General features: G+C 41.4%; 1 protein-coding gene across 1 annotated transcript; it reads left to right on the top strand.

Moving 5' to 3' along the window:
• Nucleotides 1-1,610: 1,610 nt before the first annotated feature.
• On the top strand, nt 1,611-15,352 carry TRAM1 (translocation associated membrane protein 1). The gene is made up of 11 exons (XM_048507868.1): nt 1,611-1,922; nt 4,259-4,322; nt 5,336-5,457; nt 5,624-5,740; nt 6,216-6,274; nt 7,352-7,436; nt 8,254-8,324; nt 9,020-9,124; nt 9,328-9,471; nt 11,114-11,271; nt 12,473-15,352. The coding sequence occupies exons 1-11, from the start codon at nt 1,800-1,802 to the stop codon at nt 12,544-12,546; spliced, it is 1,122 nt and encodes a 373-aa protein (XP_048363825.1). The 5' UTR covers nt 1,611-1,799; the 3' UTR covers nt 12,547-15,352.
• The last annotated feature ends 1,726 nt before the right edge of the window (nt 15,353-17,078 follow it).

Raw genomic sequence — 17,078 nt, 5'->3', positions numbered from 1 at the left:
GCAGAGAAGGGCAACAAGGATGATTGAAGGATTGGAGCACCTTCCTTATGAGGAGAGGCTGCAGCGTTTGGGACTCTTTAGTTTGGAGAGGAGGTGTCTGAGGGGAGATATGATTGAAGTCTATAAAATTATGCATGGGGTAGAAAATGTTGACCGAGAGAAATTTTTCTCTTTCTCACAATACTAGAACCAGGGGGCATTCATTGAAAATGCTGGGGGGAAGAATTAGGACAAATAAAAGGAAACACTTCTTCACACAACGTGTGATTGGTGTTTGGAATATGCTGCCACAGGAGGTGGTGATGGCTACTAACCTGGATAGCTTTAAAAAGGGTTTGGACAGATTTATGGAGGAGAAGTTGATCTATGGCTACCAATCTTGATCCTCCTTGATCTGAGATTGCAAATGCCTTAGCAGACCAGGTGCTCGGGAGCAGCCCTTGCTTTCACATCTTGCATGTGAGCTCCCAAAGGAACCTGGTGGGCCACTGCGAGTAGCAGAGTGCTGGACTAGATGAACTCTGGTCTGATCCAGCAGGCTAGTTCTTATGTTCTCTGTAGTCTCGAGATAAACTTTCCAGGAGATCCCCAGGATCCAACTAGAAGCTGGCATACTTAAGACTTAACCTTAGATTTTAAGCATTTCACGAATGCTGCAAGACATGTCATAATTAAAAATATATATTGGGCTTTCATAGTGGTATTACCTCTGTGAGGGTCTCTACTGTTATCCCCATATCTTATAAAATGCACATTTTGGGGTGTATTAACTTCTGTATGTGGTAGTAGCTAAGAATGACTGTCAATTAGTTATTTGTTGTAATTCAACCCTTTGTTAATATCCCATCTAGAAAAACAGGTGCCAAAGGTGATGGTATTTTATAGTGCCTCCTGTAGAATAATTATTGTCACCATGGTCTCAAATATTCCCTGTACATGCAACTGTCTTATGTGGTGTATTAATGGTGGCTGGGGGTGTAATACATGTTTTACATGGCCTAGCTGGAAAACCCATCAAGGTGCAACGCAGCTGTCGAAGATAAAACAATTAAATGCTGGAAAAAATTCAGGTTCTTTAAAGCTATTTTTATTGATTGACAATTAGACAGCACAGGACTGCACAGGTTATTCCATTGGACTCATTTTGGTAAACCACGTGAAATGTTCACCTGTTTATGTTGCAGACAGACCAAATACGCATATAAATAAATACCTTGCGTTGCAGCAGTGGTAAGCAGGCTGCCCCCCCCCCCCCCCCCCGTCCCGTTGTACCCTCTTCAGTTCTCTGCAGCCGTATTGAAGCTTGGGGGCTTCCCCCTTCCCCACCCCCGCGTCCATGTAAAATGGAGATTCCAACGCAAAGCGGAAGCTAGCCTGTGTACGTTACTCTAGCCTTCTCTTTCTATGGTAAAGTGTGGGCGATTCCTCGGCCGAACGTGCGCTCGAGCGCTCCATGATTGGCTTAAGGCGGGGCGTAAAGCGCCAGCGACGGAACCCCACTATTGCGCGCAAGCGGGCCCAAGCATAACAAATTAACGTCACGTCCCCGATTGGTCCTCCTTAGCAGCAGGTGGCGCTGGCGGCTTCCCAGCGGCGATCAGAACGAGGCCAGGCTCCTGACGTGGGGCGGGGAGATGTGAAGCGCGGAGTGGAGGCTTTTGGTGAAGGCGGCCGCCGCTGCTGCTGCTGGAGGGGCGGCAGCAGAGAGGGGCGGAGCGGTCGCCTGGGCTTCCTCCTCCGGGGCCCCGCCGCAGAAAACGCGAGCGGGGAGGTGGTGGCCGCGCTCTGCCGAGCCCGCCATGGGGATTCGCAAGAAGAGCAGCAAGACGCCTCCCGTGCTCAGCCATGAGTTCATCGTGCAGAACCACGCGGACATCGTCTCTTGCATGGCCATGGTCTTCCTGCTCGGGCTGATGTTCGAGGTGAGCCATGCCCGCCTCCCTGCGGAGCCGGGGATTCGGATGTGCGGGGCGAGTGTGTGGGCAGCAGGGAGCTGGGGAGGGGGGTGGAGACACGGGGCTCCGGGCGACACGTCTCCAGCGAGTAAGAAGAGCGAGCAACAAAACGCGGGCAAGCTCTCGGTGCCTGCGGTCGCCGCCAGGGACCCTCTTCTCACGCCCCCTGCGCAGCCAGAATGGAGCGTCCGGCTCCGCTCGGCTCTCGCCTGCCCTGCCTGCCAACCTGCGTGTGGATGCGTGCGTGCGTGCAGACGAGCACACCTGGCCTGTTGCCTCGTCTAGGTAGTGACCAGGGAAGGGCGTGCGCTGCTTTCAGATCTGCCTGGATTCTGTTTCAGCGCTCTGGAGCCGGGAAAGCTGGCGGGGACTGGGAGGACCGGAGCTGCCTTGACCTCTCCTCCCGTTCTGTTGGCGACCAGGGTGGTGTATCCCCCGGCTGGCAGCATTGCCCTTTGCCCAGCTCCTCGAGCGGGGCTAAAGTCAGCCTCTTTCTGGTGCTGGGCTTTCACAACCGCTTAAGCTCTACCTCCTGCCTCTTGTAGGGAGTTCTCCCATTGAAATGCATCCCCCACTGTGGTCAAGGCTGAAACCTGAGAAGGGCAAGGGCAGGCATAGCCGGTTTCCTGTGGGCACAACTGTAGACTGGACCTTGCAAAAGGGGACCCGCCACGCATGCCTCCCTCCTGCCCATGTGCGGCTGCCTGCCTGCTGAGCAATTCCTGAGCTCGGCAAGGTTACGTGGCACTCGGAGCGCAGGCACTGTGGGGAGGGCGGGGAGGTTGGCCGGCTCTCGGCTGGTGGGGCGGGAAGGGGGTGTGTGGGGAGAGAAGTGTGCAGTGGGAGCAGAGCAGGCTGGTCTCGGGTTGCCAGAGCTAAAGGGGAGGGCTGAGACGGCCCCCTGTCCTTTGTGTACCGGGGGCAGAACTACAAGCCCCATGGGGCGCTGCGGCAGGCGGCCCCTCCTCTCCCCACGGCTCCAGGGAAGGTGAAGTGGACGATGACGTGTACATAGAGAACCCGCCGTGGACTGATGGGCTTCAATATGCTGCGTGCAACCAGGAATTAGACCCTCAAGCCTGGGACATGCACGTACCCCCCACCCCCAAATTGTAGGTCTTGGCTCAAGATTGCAGTCTGGGTTAAAAAGGGGAACAAATATCTCGACCTGTGAGAAAATAGTAACATGATTTCTAACCGCCCCCCCCCCCCCCCCCTCTACAAAGAACATAATGTATCTATGGGGGGAGAGGTCATGGAAGGCTTCTGGCTTAAAAACAAAATGCTGTGCAAAATATATTCCTTTTGAAGACTGAACTGCAAAGTGGGAAATTCTGCATCCCATTTTTTCTTCGTACTCCCCGCATTTTCTTCATTTTTGTAGCGTAACTTTTTGTAACCTGGTGAATACTTCTAGAGAACATGAAGTATTAAAATTGGACAACAGTTAAAACATCTCTCTCATTACAACTTCTCTTCATTAACAAGTTAGATTTTGGTGGTGGTTGTTGCTAGAAACTCATGGCAGGGGTTGAGATAGAAAGAGATGCAGCAGCAACAACTGTACACAAAGTTTTCACTTCCCTTCTCTGCCTTGCACAGCACATGCAGTTTTAAAACTTAGTTTCACACAGGGTTTTACCTTTGTGCGTCCTTCATTATAGTTTACTTTAAAAGAGCTTCCAAATACTGATTTTGAACTAGCACTAGTTCACCTATTAGTGATGTCCTGATACTCAATTTAATTAAATGAGATTACTTGAGAATGAATGTTGTGAAAATGGTGCATTAAGTACTGTTTGAAATTAATCACCATGCACAGTTATCCAGTAATTAGCCAGTCATTGTAATTATTTTACTACCATGATCATGTAAATAAACTTCTTACCTGGTGAGCAAAAATTGTAAATAAACGTCTTATGGCAAGCAAAAATAGTCTCCAGGTGACATGGTAAGGAAACCTACAGACATGGTTCTTTTGACCACAAATGATAGATGCAGGTGCCTGCAGGCACTTTTTAAAGTACTTTTGGAATAATGATCTGTGCATTTACCTGCAGTTCTGGATTAGTGAGTATTATACTGGAGTACCAAAGCTTTAGGCTCATTATCCTGTATTCAGTATTCTTGTAGTTTAGCTAGTTAGCCAAATTAGATCTATTTCAGGTTATGGCTATACTGTTCATCCATATAGGCTTTTTTTAAAGCCAGATTTTTAATCTCTATAGCAGACTGCTTCTGTACTTTAGACACAGTGTGTTTGTTTCTACACTGGTAGCCTATTCTGTTTTATTTTGTTTCAGGTTACAGCAAAAGCAGCAGTGGTCTTTGTTACACTTCAATACAATGTTACCATTTCGGCCACAGGTAAAGTTCAAATTAGATATTTGGATGTTTTTACTGTAGGGCATTCCTAAATTGCCGTTATGTCGAGTTGTCGTACTACCAGTGGCCATTTCTATGACTTGTTGCACCAACAAATATCTCCTCATGAGGCGATCTACCAAATGCTGCATTAGCCCAGTGGCTAATTTGGTGCATTTTTATCCTTTCTCCAAGGAGCTCAAGGTCACATGCATTGTTGTTTTTCCTTGTTATCCTTATGATAACCCTGTGAGGTAAGTTAGCCTGACAATGTGTGACTACTCCAAGGTCACCCATCAAGCTTTGTGCCAAAGTGAAGGCTTGAACCTGGATCCCCCAGTTCCTACTTCAATACCTTAATAACTACAAAACATGAAAAGCATGCAGAAACAAGCAGAGTATATGTGCCGGTTCAGAGTGGCATTTGGTCAGTAACAAGATTGATTGTGATCCAGATGTGTCCTGTGAGCTGAAGACTTGACTGGGGTTAGGGATCCCTGCAGATTTTATCTTTGAGTTACTGCTTTCTGCACATTCACACCCCAATTTCAGAAGAGGCTTTTGGGAGAATTCTGGAAGGAGGACATGAAGAAAATCAGTTTTATGAGCTGTGTTCCACTATACTTCACACACAGTTTACTGATCCAGCCCATTCACTTTGTAGGAATTGGATTATATTTCAAATATGGACTGCAGTATCAGCTGCTTTTATTCAAGTTAACATTTTGCTGCTGAGAGATCTAAACCAGATTTTGAATCTGGTATCTGAAAGTGTGACGAGTTGATTGTTTTAATATTATAAGCTAATACATGGACTTTCATGTTGATTTTTTCTTATATTAACAGTGCTTTTCACTAGCTAGAAAGAAAGAACAAAACTATATTTTGTAACATTCTTTTTATTCGTATAAAATACTACCAATTTTTTTATTATTCCTCAGTCCCAGGGTAAACTGGACCGAGAGTGAAATTAAAGTAAACATTAACTTTACCTTTTTTTTCTGTTCTTTTTTCAGAAGAACAACCTATGGAAACAGTCACACTTTATCACTATGGCATCAAAGATCTGGCTACTGTTTTCTTCTACATGCTGGTAGCAATAATTATACATGCTATTATTCAAGAGTATGTGCTAGATGTAAGTATCTTCTGTTGAGACTACATAAAGATGTTATTTCCATGATAACTGATTGCATAAATACATTTGTATAGTTCAGTAACTGAAAATGAGAACCTGGCATGTCAGCGAGGTTTGTAACAAACCTATCATGAACATCAGTAACCTATATGACTTTTTTGTTTAGAAAATTAACAGGCGAATGCACTTTTCCAAAACAAAGCACAGCAAATTCAATGAATCTGGACAACTCAGTGCATTTTACCTTTTCTCCTGTGTTTGGGGAACCAGCATTCTCGTTTCTGTGAGTATCTCACTTCATATACTTTGAAGCAAAAAAGATTTTCACGTTTTTTTAAATCCTGGTTCATCTTGTAACTGATTAAATTGTATCAAAAATAGTGGAATGATACAAATTTCTATAAGGGATTGTGAGAGTTGATTGCAGGTGCTTTCCAGTCTGTACTGCAAGGCTGTGACTGAGTCACTATGATTAGAGGATGGAAGGATTCTTGGGAGTCAAACTTTGTGCAGTATTCTTATCCAAATCCAAAAACCTTTATTAGGCATAAAAGTATTCTTGTCTTTATATCTGCCTGGGAGTGCTGGTCTAATTAAACAGAAATCTTACAGCTTCCTCTTCTATATGTTACTTTTAGAAATGTTCTTGTTTTCTTTTTCTTATGGAGACATAGCAGCAGTCACAATTTAGTTAAGGCATTTGGCAGGAAAGTCTGTGTTAAATGTCAATAAAAAGTATCAGTATTTTGGAATTTCAGGAGAACTATGTATCTGATCCAACCTCACTCTGGAGAGACTACCCGCATACAGTAATGCCGTAAGTACTATAGTGGGGTTTTGTTCGTTTTTTATTTATTCAATCAAATAAACTGCTTAAAGGTATTCAGATGACTCTGTATTAAGATGATGGGAAAATGTTTCCTTATTCTTCTAATGCCGTGGTGGTGAACCTACAGCACTTCAGATGTTCATGGACTACAATTCCCATCAGCCCCTGCCAGCATGGCCAATTGTGTGCTCCAGAAATGTATGCTCCAGAAATTCAGTATCTCTTTGTTTGCATTCTGTGGCCAGCAGTTCCACCATGCCATTCCTCTTGAACCTGCTAATTTCAAGAGAGATGTTTCAGTGACAGTGACAGTTTAGTGTAACATCTCTTGTGTTTCACTCTTCTGTGAACTACTTATATCAGTCAGTCCATGTTTATTTCATTATAAAATATCTCCAGATACAAATAAATAACAATACAAATAAAATAGGATTAACAACAATAATAATAAAATTAAGTCAAAAGAGTAAATTATAGCTCAAGAAGGTACTGTCAAACTGAGTAGTAGAATTATTAGTCAGCTCCCAGCTCTGCAGTTATAAAGATAGGCTTTCATTGGAAGCAGTTCAATCCAAGCTCCTGTGAAAGATCTTAGGAGTTCCAGGATACATCCCAAACACCCTTTGTTGGCTAGAAACCAGCTTGATTCCCTTGGAGACCCATGTGTGGACTCACACATCCAACTACTGGTTAAAACTTACATTTGATCCAGTGGGCCTAGTTCCCCTGATCCTTGTTGATAACCATTAAAGCACAATTGAAAGGAAACGTCACTGTTTCTCTCTTCAAGGCTTACTGCATATGGGATTCCAGAAAGCAAAAGAAATTATAAAATAATGACTGTGGGATCATTCCCTTCAAACAGATAGGACCCGGATACACAATTACTTGTCTATTCTTCAATACACCAAGTATTTCCAACCTGCAGATTATTTTATATCCCTTAAGATTCACTAATACCAGAGAAATCTTAATTCTTATATGTTTCAGTGTTCTACCTTCAGCCCTTCTGGAACTCAGAAATACTTATGTTTAAATTTTGAACCTTCCAAATGTGTCCTGCAGGTTTCAAATGAAGTTTTTCTACATCTCACAGTTGGCATACTGGTTCCATGCTTTTCCAGAACTCTACTTCCAGAAGACAAAAAAAGTAAGCCTACAAACAATGTTCTCATTTATTTAGTTGGTCAAGAAGAACAGGAACTATTTTTAAAGTCGCTGGTTAAAAACAGACTGTTCACAGATAGCAGCACTTTGAGAATCTGTTCTTTAATGTTGCCTTGTGCTATATCTTTTAAGTTCGAACAGTAATAATTTCCTCTGATGTTTTACATGGTTGTCTTACAAAGGCAGGGTAGGTTTCAGTGAGCTGTAATCTTGTGAAAATCAATTTGATTTATTTAGAAACTTTATGTGCCATATCTCCAGAGGTCTGCTCAAGATAACTAACAAAGTTAAAAATATAAAATAAAGTTACAAAAATGAAAATGTGAGATTTACAATTAATAAAATGCTCAACAACCTAAGATGAAAATTATAAAGCAATCGTCAAGATGGAAACAGAGCATAAAAATCCAAAGGGAGAAGCCTGAATCTGCTGCTGGGCGTGGCACAGGGTTGGTCCGGTAGATTTGCCACAGCAGAGTGGGCAAGTGGGCCTCCCCACACCACCAGAAAGCCTCCTTGGGTATGGTGGGCTGGAGCGGCTGTGGCACCATGCCACGCCATTTGAATGGGGCTGCCCAATTTGGAACACATACTTTAAAAGTTTGTGTACAACAAAAGTTGGTTGGTTAGCTATTTGGCAAGATTCCAACATTATATGGTCTACCAGAATGATCTGGTAGAAAAAGGAGAATATAAGACGAAAAAAGATTGGTGATCGGGCAGTATACAGCAGCTGACATAGTCCTTATAATGCGTTTCCCTGTTGAGCTTTTTTATTTATGCATTTATTTATTTTGTAGGAAGACATTCCTCGCCAACTTGTTTATATTGGGCTTTATCTTTTCCATATCACAGGAGCTTATCTGTTAAAGTAAGTGATTTGGAGACACTTCAATGCATGCTAAAGTGACTGAATTGTGCTGTCTTCATTTGCGTGTATGAAGTGTATGATATAGCTACGTTAATAATTTTTTAAATAATATTATAAGACAGTATGTGTAATGTAACTTTTGAACACATAGGTATTTTATTTTTCTCCCTTTCCCTGTCTTTCTATAAAAACAAACAAGTAAAATACAGGAGTTGGAGTTAATACTGAAATTTGAGACAAAAGTATGTGGTAAACTTACTTAGTTTCATTTGGTTATATTAGGACTCAGGGGAGATGTCACATTACAGAAAAGGTTTTCTGGTACTGTTGAAAGCAAATGTAGGAATCAAGCGGAGGTTTGAATATTGTCTGGAATTTCCATAGCAGCCTTAAAGTCCTAAACGAGTATTCCATTACAGTATATTTTTCCTGCATCATTGGCAATAGGTAAATATTTGAACTTCAAACCTAGAACAGTGGCTTATATCTGTATCATAAAGGAATACATTATAATTCAATGTGATCTTGTCAAGTTATATTTTCCATTGTAGTTACACCTCTCCTGATCTCCATGAAAACATGAAATTTCATTTCAGTGAAATAATTGCAATATAAATAAACAGAATGCCAAGTAGGCTAGTGAAAACAAATTGGTTAGCCAGTTATCAGCTTTCTTTGCTTATCTATTTTAACAGTTTGACACATCTTGGGATGGTTCTCCTTGTGCTACATTACTTTGTGGAATTTCTCTTCCACATCTCTAGACTGTTTTACTTCAGTGATGAAAAATACCAAAAAGGGTAAGTACGTGGAATAACTTACCACATAAAAATGTGCCCAGGATGTCATTGGCTTCTGGAAAGACCAGTTTCCAATAAATATTGTAATTGTTGTTCAATTAAAACTATTGTATATCACTATAATTTTATATTTTAAAGAGTTAGGAGAATTTTGATGGATTATTAGTACAGTGATCTGATGCTGGATTTGTGTCTGCTTCTAGGTTTTCACTTTGGGCAATTCTTTTTGTGTTGGGAAGACTTCTGACCTTGATTCTTTCTGTCCTCACTGTTGGATTTGGCCTTGCTAGAGCAGAGAATCAAACATTGGATGTTAGCTCTGGAAACTTCAATGTGCTGCCAATCAGGTAAAACATAGAGAGGCTTTTAATTTATCATTGGTGGTTATCCTCTGTAGTTAATGTGATCTCCGTGTTCAGACGCAATGTACCTCTGCATTTCAGTTTCTGGAGAGCTGCAGCACAGGGACCTTGGTGATGGGTGGGTGATCAATATACAATAAATAAATAAAATAAAATAAAATAACTCTTTCCAGATAACACAAAAGCACGACACAATGCTAGACACCATTAGGAGGATGCTAGTGAATGGTTCAGAATTAGACCAAGAGTGGTTCTTTAAAACAGGTTGTCAGTCTGAACCTCCTCCTCAGCCCAAAAATCAATTGAAGGAGGTTTTTTCCACCTCCGAATCAGAGTTGAACTGAAGCCTAAAATTGCTTGTTGGCTTTGAACATGAACCAAAGGTACTTTTTTTCTGGTTACAAGTCCAGCTGAAATTCAAGGCAACTGAGGGACTATAGAGTCAAGTTCAGTTGTAGTTCACATGGAGAAAACACTCTCTGAATCATTTTGTGGGCTAGAATTCAGGTCCAGTTGGCTCCCTACCTATAAATTATCATTTGAACTAAATTAGGCTTGTTGGAATTGTCTTGCCAGAATATTACCTGACTTACCTAGGTAGGTTTTGCAAAATGACCAGATAATGGGGTGGGAGGCAAATGATTGGATTTAAGGCAGGATTTTGCTGGGTGTATAATGATAAATTTAAATGACTGAGATGGATTAATTATCCAAGCATTAATACTATAAAATATTAGAGGTATGGTGTACACATTTTGCTCTGTATATTGTAAAACAAATCTGGTTTCAGCCAGTCTGTAAGTATACTTGAAAGTAGATGTTAGTCAGTGTCAAAACTCGAGTGTTTAGGATGGATGCAAAGATGCTGTTTGATTGACAGGATGATACATTAACCAGTACATCGGCACTTCCATTAGTGAGGGAGGGATGGCTATCAACCCCCAACTCTAAGAGCAGAATGTCAGTGGACTGCAGCAGGAGGAATAAACTGCAAAAGTCATTTTGTGTAAATTTTGCTTGTGTCAATTTGGATCAGACTCGGTCTTTCAAAGTATTGCTTATTGTCCTTTAGTGATTGTCTATTCCACTCCTTCAAAACACTCCGATCCTGAAAGTATCTGGTCTTGCTTTCTGATTAAATTTGGGTAGATTGTGTAACTTGAAAACAACACCATTTGACTGTGTTTCTAGTAGGACACCATCATTATGTTACGTGCTGCACATATAGTATGTGCTACTGTGGTGTAATGAAGAATATTTTGTTTTCAATTATTTATACCTCAGTACAAATGTACAGGAGAAGTGGCCCTCAGAGTGTCATAAAAAATGTCACACTTCTGGTTAGAGAATGAGATGCTATCTTCCTTCATAGTAGCATGACTTGGCTGTTGCATAGGAAAGAGAAATTGCCCAATGATGGGGCCGGGACATTCTTTTCATGTTATGCATTTCTATCCTATTGTTGTCTAATGTGAGCATACCATAGCTTTGCTATGCTGCTGTTTTTTTCTTTTCCAGTGATAGAGACTTTAAAATGGAAATAACCCCACAGGGAGAACAGTTTTCCCGAGCCTTGCTATCTCATTTAAATACTTTCCAAAATCCTAATAGTTTTCTTTCATTGTAGAATCAGTGTGCTGGCCTCCATCTGTTTAACTCAGGCCTTTATGATGTGGAAGTTCATTAATTTTCAGCTGAGAAGGTGGAGAGAACATTCCTCCCCTCCCCAACCAGTAAAAAAGAAGTTTGTGACAACTAAAGGAAAACCACCCAAAAAAGAAAGAGGTTTGTGCTTTGCTAGTTTATTCTCCTGTTTTGAAATGGGGAAAGGCTGGGAGTACGGTAAAATCATCATCGTTTTAGTTGTATGGGTCTCTTGATTCTAAATTCAAGAAAGATACTGTTATCTAATTATGTGGCCAATGCTGGTTAGACACATAGGAAGATGCATTAACTTCTCTAAACTGGTGGCATTTGTAAATCATGTTCAGCCTGCTTAACTTGACAAGTAGCTAGCTGCCAAAAGCCAGGTTTATTTACAAGAGTGTTTTGTTGTAAGTTAAATGTATCTGCATTTTTAAAACTTGCATTACATGAGCCTTAATTACTGACGTATATGCCTTTTATCTTAATTTTATAATGAACAAAATGTATTGTTACGAATAAGATGTCAAGCCCATAGGGAGGTTGTTGGTGGTGATGTTGCCTCTGTTCTGCAACAAGTCTGTTGGGATATCTTCCCACAGGTTCGCAAAAACAATGATGCTCCAAAACATTAGCCATCTGCCTACAGATATAGCAACGTAATTTTATAGCAATGTAGAGGAAATAACCCCTTCCCCCCCTTTTGGGAAGGAACCTTCCATTGCTGATACCCCTTCATTGATTCCGGCTGACCAAAGACATAGTAAAGCATTCTGACCAGCATTGTATTTAATTTCAACAAAACCATTGCCTCTCCTTGGTGAATAGCAATATATCTTGTGTGGAGGATTACTCTTTTTTGAACAGCATTCACCAATAATGAGTGGTACCTAAGCATTAAAAAAAAGCCTCTTCTGCTCACCAAGTGACCACAAGTTATCTTTCCATGGTCTGCTAGCCCCATACAAAAGTAGTTTCCAAGCAGGCAGAGTACAGATATAAACATTGTTTAATAAAGCAACTATTCAAAAGAATTTTACAAACTGGAGAAGAGAAGAAGAATAGAGGCTTTCTGCCCATTCATTAAGGTTAGGCTGGGTTCCATTCCCAAGGAGAATTAGCTGGGCTCAGTGAGAGGTGGGCATCTACTTTCCTTCTGGCAACCATGATCCAGAGAAGGGGGAGCCCTGTACAATTAATCTTTATTTGAGGTTGGACTTCCTAGTGAATGCTTCTAAAAAAATCAAGTAAGATTTCAAAAATTAAATAAGAGTATAAGCCCTTTTTCTTCTAGATTTGACATTTGAGAGAAAGTTGACTGTTTTATTTTTCTTATTTGTAGAAAATGGAATAAATGGAACACTAACCTCAAATGGAGCAGACTCGCCTCGAAGCAGAAAAGAAAAATCCTCTTAAAAAGAACTTTAAGTTAATTGACTAATATCCCCAAAGAGAACTTCTTTTTACGTTGGAAACTCCTTCAGCGCCAGAGTTCTTAACTGTTAATAAAATAAAATCAATGCTTTTTGATTATTGCTACCATAATGGTTTTCGTGCAACTTTTTAAAACATTTTAACTGAAAAGGGGGCCAACCTTATTTTTATCATCTTTGAAAATGTTTTTATCAGAATTACCTTGCCAAAAATCAGTAACACAGCCTGTCATTCCTTCCAGTTTTCCAGTTGTGATGTAGCCCATTCCAAAAGTATGAAGTTTGTTTGAGAATTTCAACTTAAAAGTAATACCATATCTGGTTTTAGATAGTCTCTAATGTTTAGGTGTATGTTATGATTTTTACAACTCGGAACTGAATTTGGAAAGCACCAAAATATGTAGGTAATGTCTACAGTGGTTCAAGAAATTCCCTTATTAAAACACAGTTGGACTGATTGAAATGTCCCAGAGTATATATGTGTGTGTGAGAGTGTGTTGTCAAGGGATATCTTGTGTATATCGTGGGTATTGTTGGAATCAAAGCGTTTTGTGGTTTAGGGCATCCTATCCTGAGAAGCAGCTACAAAACATGTTTACATCTTAAATACGTATTAAGTTGCTGCTAGAGCAGTTTTCAATTTGGCATGGTAGCTCTTTCAGTATTGTCCTTTTTTTTTTCTTCCATCTGATTTTGCTGGGGGTCAGTTAGCTTTGTGCAGCCAGTGAGAGAGCTAAATTCCTTGACCTAGCTCTCTGAATCTTTAGGACAGCATAGAAGTGGGAGCAGCGCATAAAACACTCAAATAAGTGTTGCAAGAGGTGGTTATGAAGGAGCAGCTGGCTAAAAATAGGGTTCTGCTTATTAAAGATCAGTGCAAGGAAAGTTTAGACTGCTGTTGCAGCTGCTGAGGGAAAATAACTGCATCCCTACCACCGTCTCCATTCTTCCCCAGATCAGTCATAGATGGTATTGCTTGGGGTTATCTGTAACCTTGGTATTATAGTGTGAGGACGGAACTGTCTGACTAAAAGAAGCATAACATGCATGGCATGCAAGTTGTCCTTTGGAATAGCTGTGATCATGAAATGCATATTGTTTTTCCACATCAAAATACTATTGGGATATCACTTGAGGATCATCTTGTTTTAATCATACTATATAAATATACCAGGTAGAATTCTTGCAGTTTAGAACTGTTATGCAGCACCAAATAGTCAATGCTGAGGAGGTAGGCTTGACTATTCCTCCACTGGGTCATGGTGGTGGTAGAAAGTACCATCAAGTTGCAACCGACATAAGGTGACCCTATAGGGTTTCGAGGCAAGAGATGAATAGAGGTGGCCTCTCTGTGTAGCTACTTGGGATCTACTTGGTTGTCTTCCTTCCATGTATGAACCAGGAACAATCTTGCTTAGCTGTCAAAATCTGACAATCTCAGGCCAGCCTACTCTATGCAGGTCAGGGACCAGTGAATTTTACAAAGGTCCACATAATCACTTCAGAGTGGAAGCTGAATGTAGGTGTTTCTACAGGATGTTGCCACGTACAAAAAGGAAGCGTTCTCTAAAAGGCCACAGAAGTCCCTCTGCTTTACTAATTCACTTTACTTACACAGTTGGGTGGCATTTAACTGGAGCAAGAACATGCTTTTGTAATGGAGATTTCATTGTGAGGTTTGACCATCTCGACCAGATCATTGGTATCACTGTATTTGGGAGGAGAAAAGCTCAGTTGCCAGCTCTGATATCTGAAAGGGGAAGAAATGTCAACCTTCCCTGACAGTCCTTTACTTGATTTAAAAGTGTTATAATCATAAGAGTTGGAGCATCTAGCACAGTGGTTCTCAACCTGGGGGTCGGGACCCCTTTAGGGGTCAAACGACTCTTTCACAGGGGTCGCCTAAGACTCTCTGCATCAGTGTTCTCCATCTGTAAAATGGACAAATGTTAGGGTTGGGGGTCACCACAACATGAAGAACTGTATTAAAGGTTCGCAGCATTAGGAAGGTTGAGAACCACTGATCTAGCAGTACCACTGCAGTTGAAAAAAATATTGTTATGCTTGATTAGAACACTTAGTTGCAGGAGTGTAGACGTCTCGTTGCATGGTTTATATGACCAGGATGATCCAACATCAACCGTGCAGAAGGAGCCACCCAAACCATGTCAGGTGTCACAGTGTGAATGACTTACAAAACTACTGTTATCTTCTATGTGTCTCTGACTTTGTCTCCTACAATAGAGATGGCAAATTAATGTTCTGTTCCCATGAAGTGGGATAAAACTGGCCCACCTTTTTTGGGCATAGTTTCCCAACTACTCATTGAGCCCACAATATGGACTCTGCCTTCAGGCTTCTCACCACTCGAACAACCGTACTTCGATGGAGTATGTCTGCATTCTTTGAGGCTAGCATGTCCATACCTGCAGAATCTTAAGACAATATTTCATTGCACTCTGGATTAAGAGTGTGGTGTTTGAATGTTTTCCTAGCTGGAATAACTGGATTACTTTGTTCAGTTGCATTTCATGTAAGTCTTCATTAATTTTAGCTTTTTTTTTCCTGCCTGAGGCAGAGCTTTATAAAAATTCAAACCACCTCACAAAAATGGTTCCAATACAATGTAATGGTAACTGTATGCATTTTTTTTCCACAAATGAGATCGTGCCTGATTACATTTAAGAAAGATTTTTTTCAAGATGTATTGGGAATAACAAGAGTTTGATATACTATTGTTCCTTTAATGTACATTTCTAATAAATTCTTAATAAAATAGTGAAAACGTATCTCCTTTCTGTTTAACTTATGAGTGGGAAGCTCAGATATCACCAGAACATAGCAATTAATGGTTTGGGGAAGAAAACTGTCAAAGCCAAATGAAACTTGAAACAACACTTACCTGTCTTAAAGTTGTAACCAATTGTGTGTTCAGATAGTAGCTATTTGTCTGACAAGGGAGCAGAACTGAAATTATCAACTGAATTAATTTTGAAAGTTCATCTAACATAAACTTCAGACTTGTTTCTCTGGGAAGAGTCTTTTTTTAAAACAGTGCTTTCTATAAAGCCAGGTTTGACTGTAGATTCCAAAAGTGCAAAAACTCAGATTTGAAGTTCCATCTATATATATAAAAAGCGAACAGTGTTTTTGTTAATGGTAGTATAACTCAGTAACTGCTGGGCCAATTCCTCTAAAAATTCCCAGCCGCTATAGTCAGCCAGGTGAGAGTGTTTTTAGATGTTCACATACCTGAAATTTTACACCTGGCCCAGGTAAAACGCCTTTTTCCTGGTGCTCCATGGTGAAGGACATGCAGCTGCCTGTGTGTAACTGTCACCCTTAGAATGTTCGTGCAGCTTAGAGTGTTCACTCAGATGGCCAGTGGAAACAGTACATAGGCAGTAATTCAAGTGGAAGTGAAACACATACACACGAGAGAGAGGGAGGGGTGGCATGCAAGGGAAGAGAGGGAGGGAGAGGAAAGGGACAGAGGGGGAGGCATGCAAGGGAAGAGAAGTGAGAGGAGAGAGAGGGAGGGGTGGCTTGCAAGGGAGGGGAGGCAGGGGGCCCAGCGTCTTGATATGACCCTGCCATCCTAGTGGAGGGAAAGGGAAGGGAGGGAGGGGTGGCATGCAAGGAAAGAGAAGGGAGGGAGGGAGGGAAGAGAGGGAGGGGTGACATGCAAGGGATGGGAGGGAGGGGCCAGGCACCCTAGATTCCCTGAATACTGTGGTTACAGTTAAGAAAACAAGGCATGCATTACTCAGGAGTAAGCTCGGTACAGCAACCGTGACATACGTTTCCTCAGAAGCGACACCCATTGCCACCAACCAAACTTACTCCCAGGTAAAGGATCATGACCAGCCAGCCTAGATGTGTGGGAGGGATGCCTTTCCATCCCCCACCCCCAAAGAAAGCGGGCACACACATCACTGACATCGCACAGTATCAGGCTGTGTGTTTGCATGAGCATGTACTGCTGGCCTCTGCAATTGATTTGCTGCTACTGTTCCTTTCCTATTTCACCACAATAAGCCACAGCAATGCGTGGCCGGGCCCCGCTAGTTTGTAATAATCTCTCTATATTTTGTCATTTTACATTGAGAGTTCTGCAAATAGTTTGAGTGTAAATGAGTGTTGATTCTACTTCAGATATTATATGTCCCAAAGGAACATATTTTGGTGAGTCCTGAGACAAGCATTACTGCATAATTATATGAAAAGAACCCAAGCTCTACCTGTTGAGAATTCTTACAGTACCCTCTGAAATTTAGGGAGAGATCTTGAGGGCATTGTAAACCGACAAGGATCTTCTTGGCTTTCTGTATTTTTCCAGTTAATGGTCTGGAATGAATTTGCCACTAACTAGCAGTAAACCACAGAACAAGAAAGGGATCATTTTTTGCTTCCTTGTGTTTTCTTAGTGGCCTGGTAAAAGCTGTTAGTAATTAAGGTGCCACAAGACTCCTTTTTGTGTCTTGCTGCAATAGATTTAACACCATGTTTCCACTG

This window comes from Sphaerodactylus townsendi, linkage group LG09 (genome assembly GCF_021028975.2).
Source record: "Sphaerodactylus townsendi isolate TG3544 linkage group LG09, MPM_Stown_v2.3, whole genome shotgun sequence".
NCBI classification, from domain to species: domain Eukaryota; kingdom Metazoa; phylum Chordata; class Lepidosauria; order Squamata; family Sphaerodactylidae; genus Sphaerodactylus; species Sphaerodactylus townsendi.
Note: the sequence above shows the minus strand (reverse complement) of the source record. Positions and strands in the feature narration are given on the sequence as shown.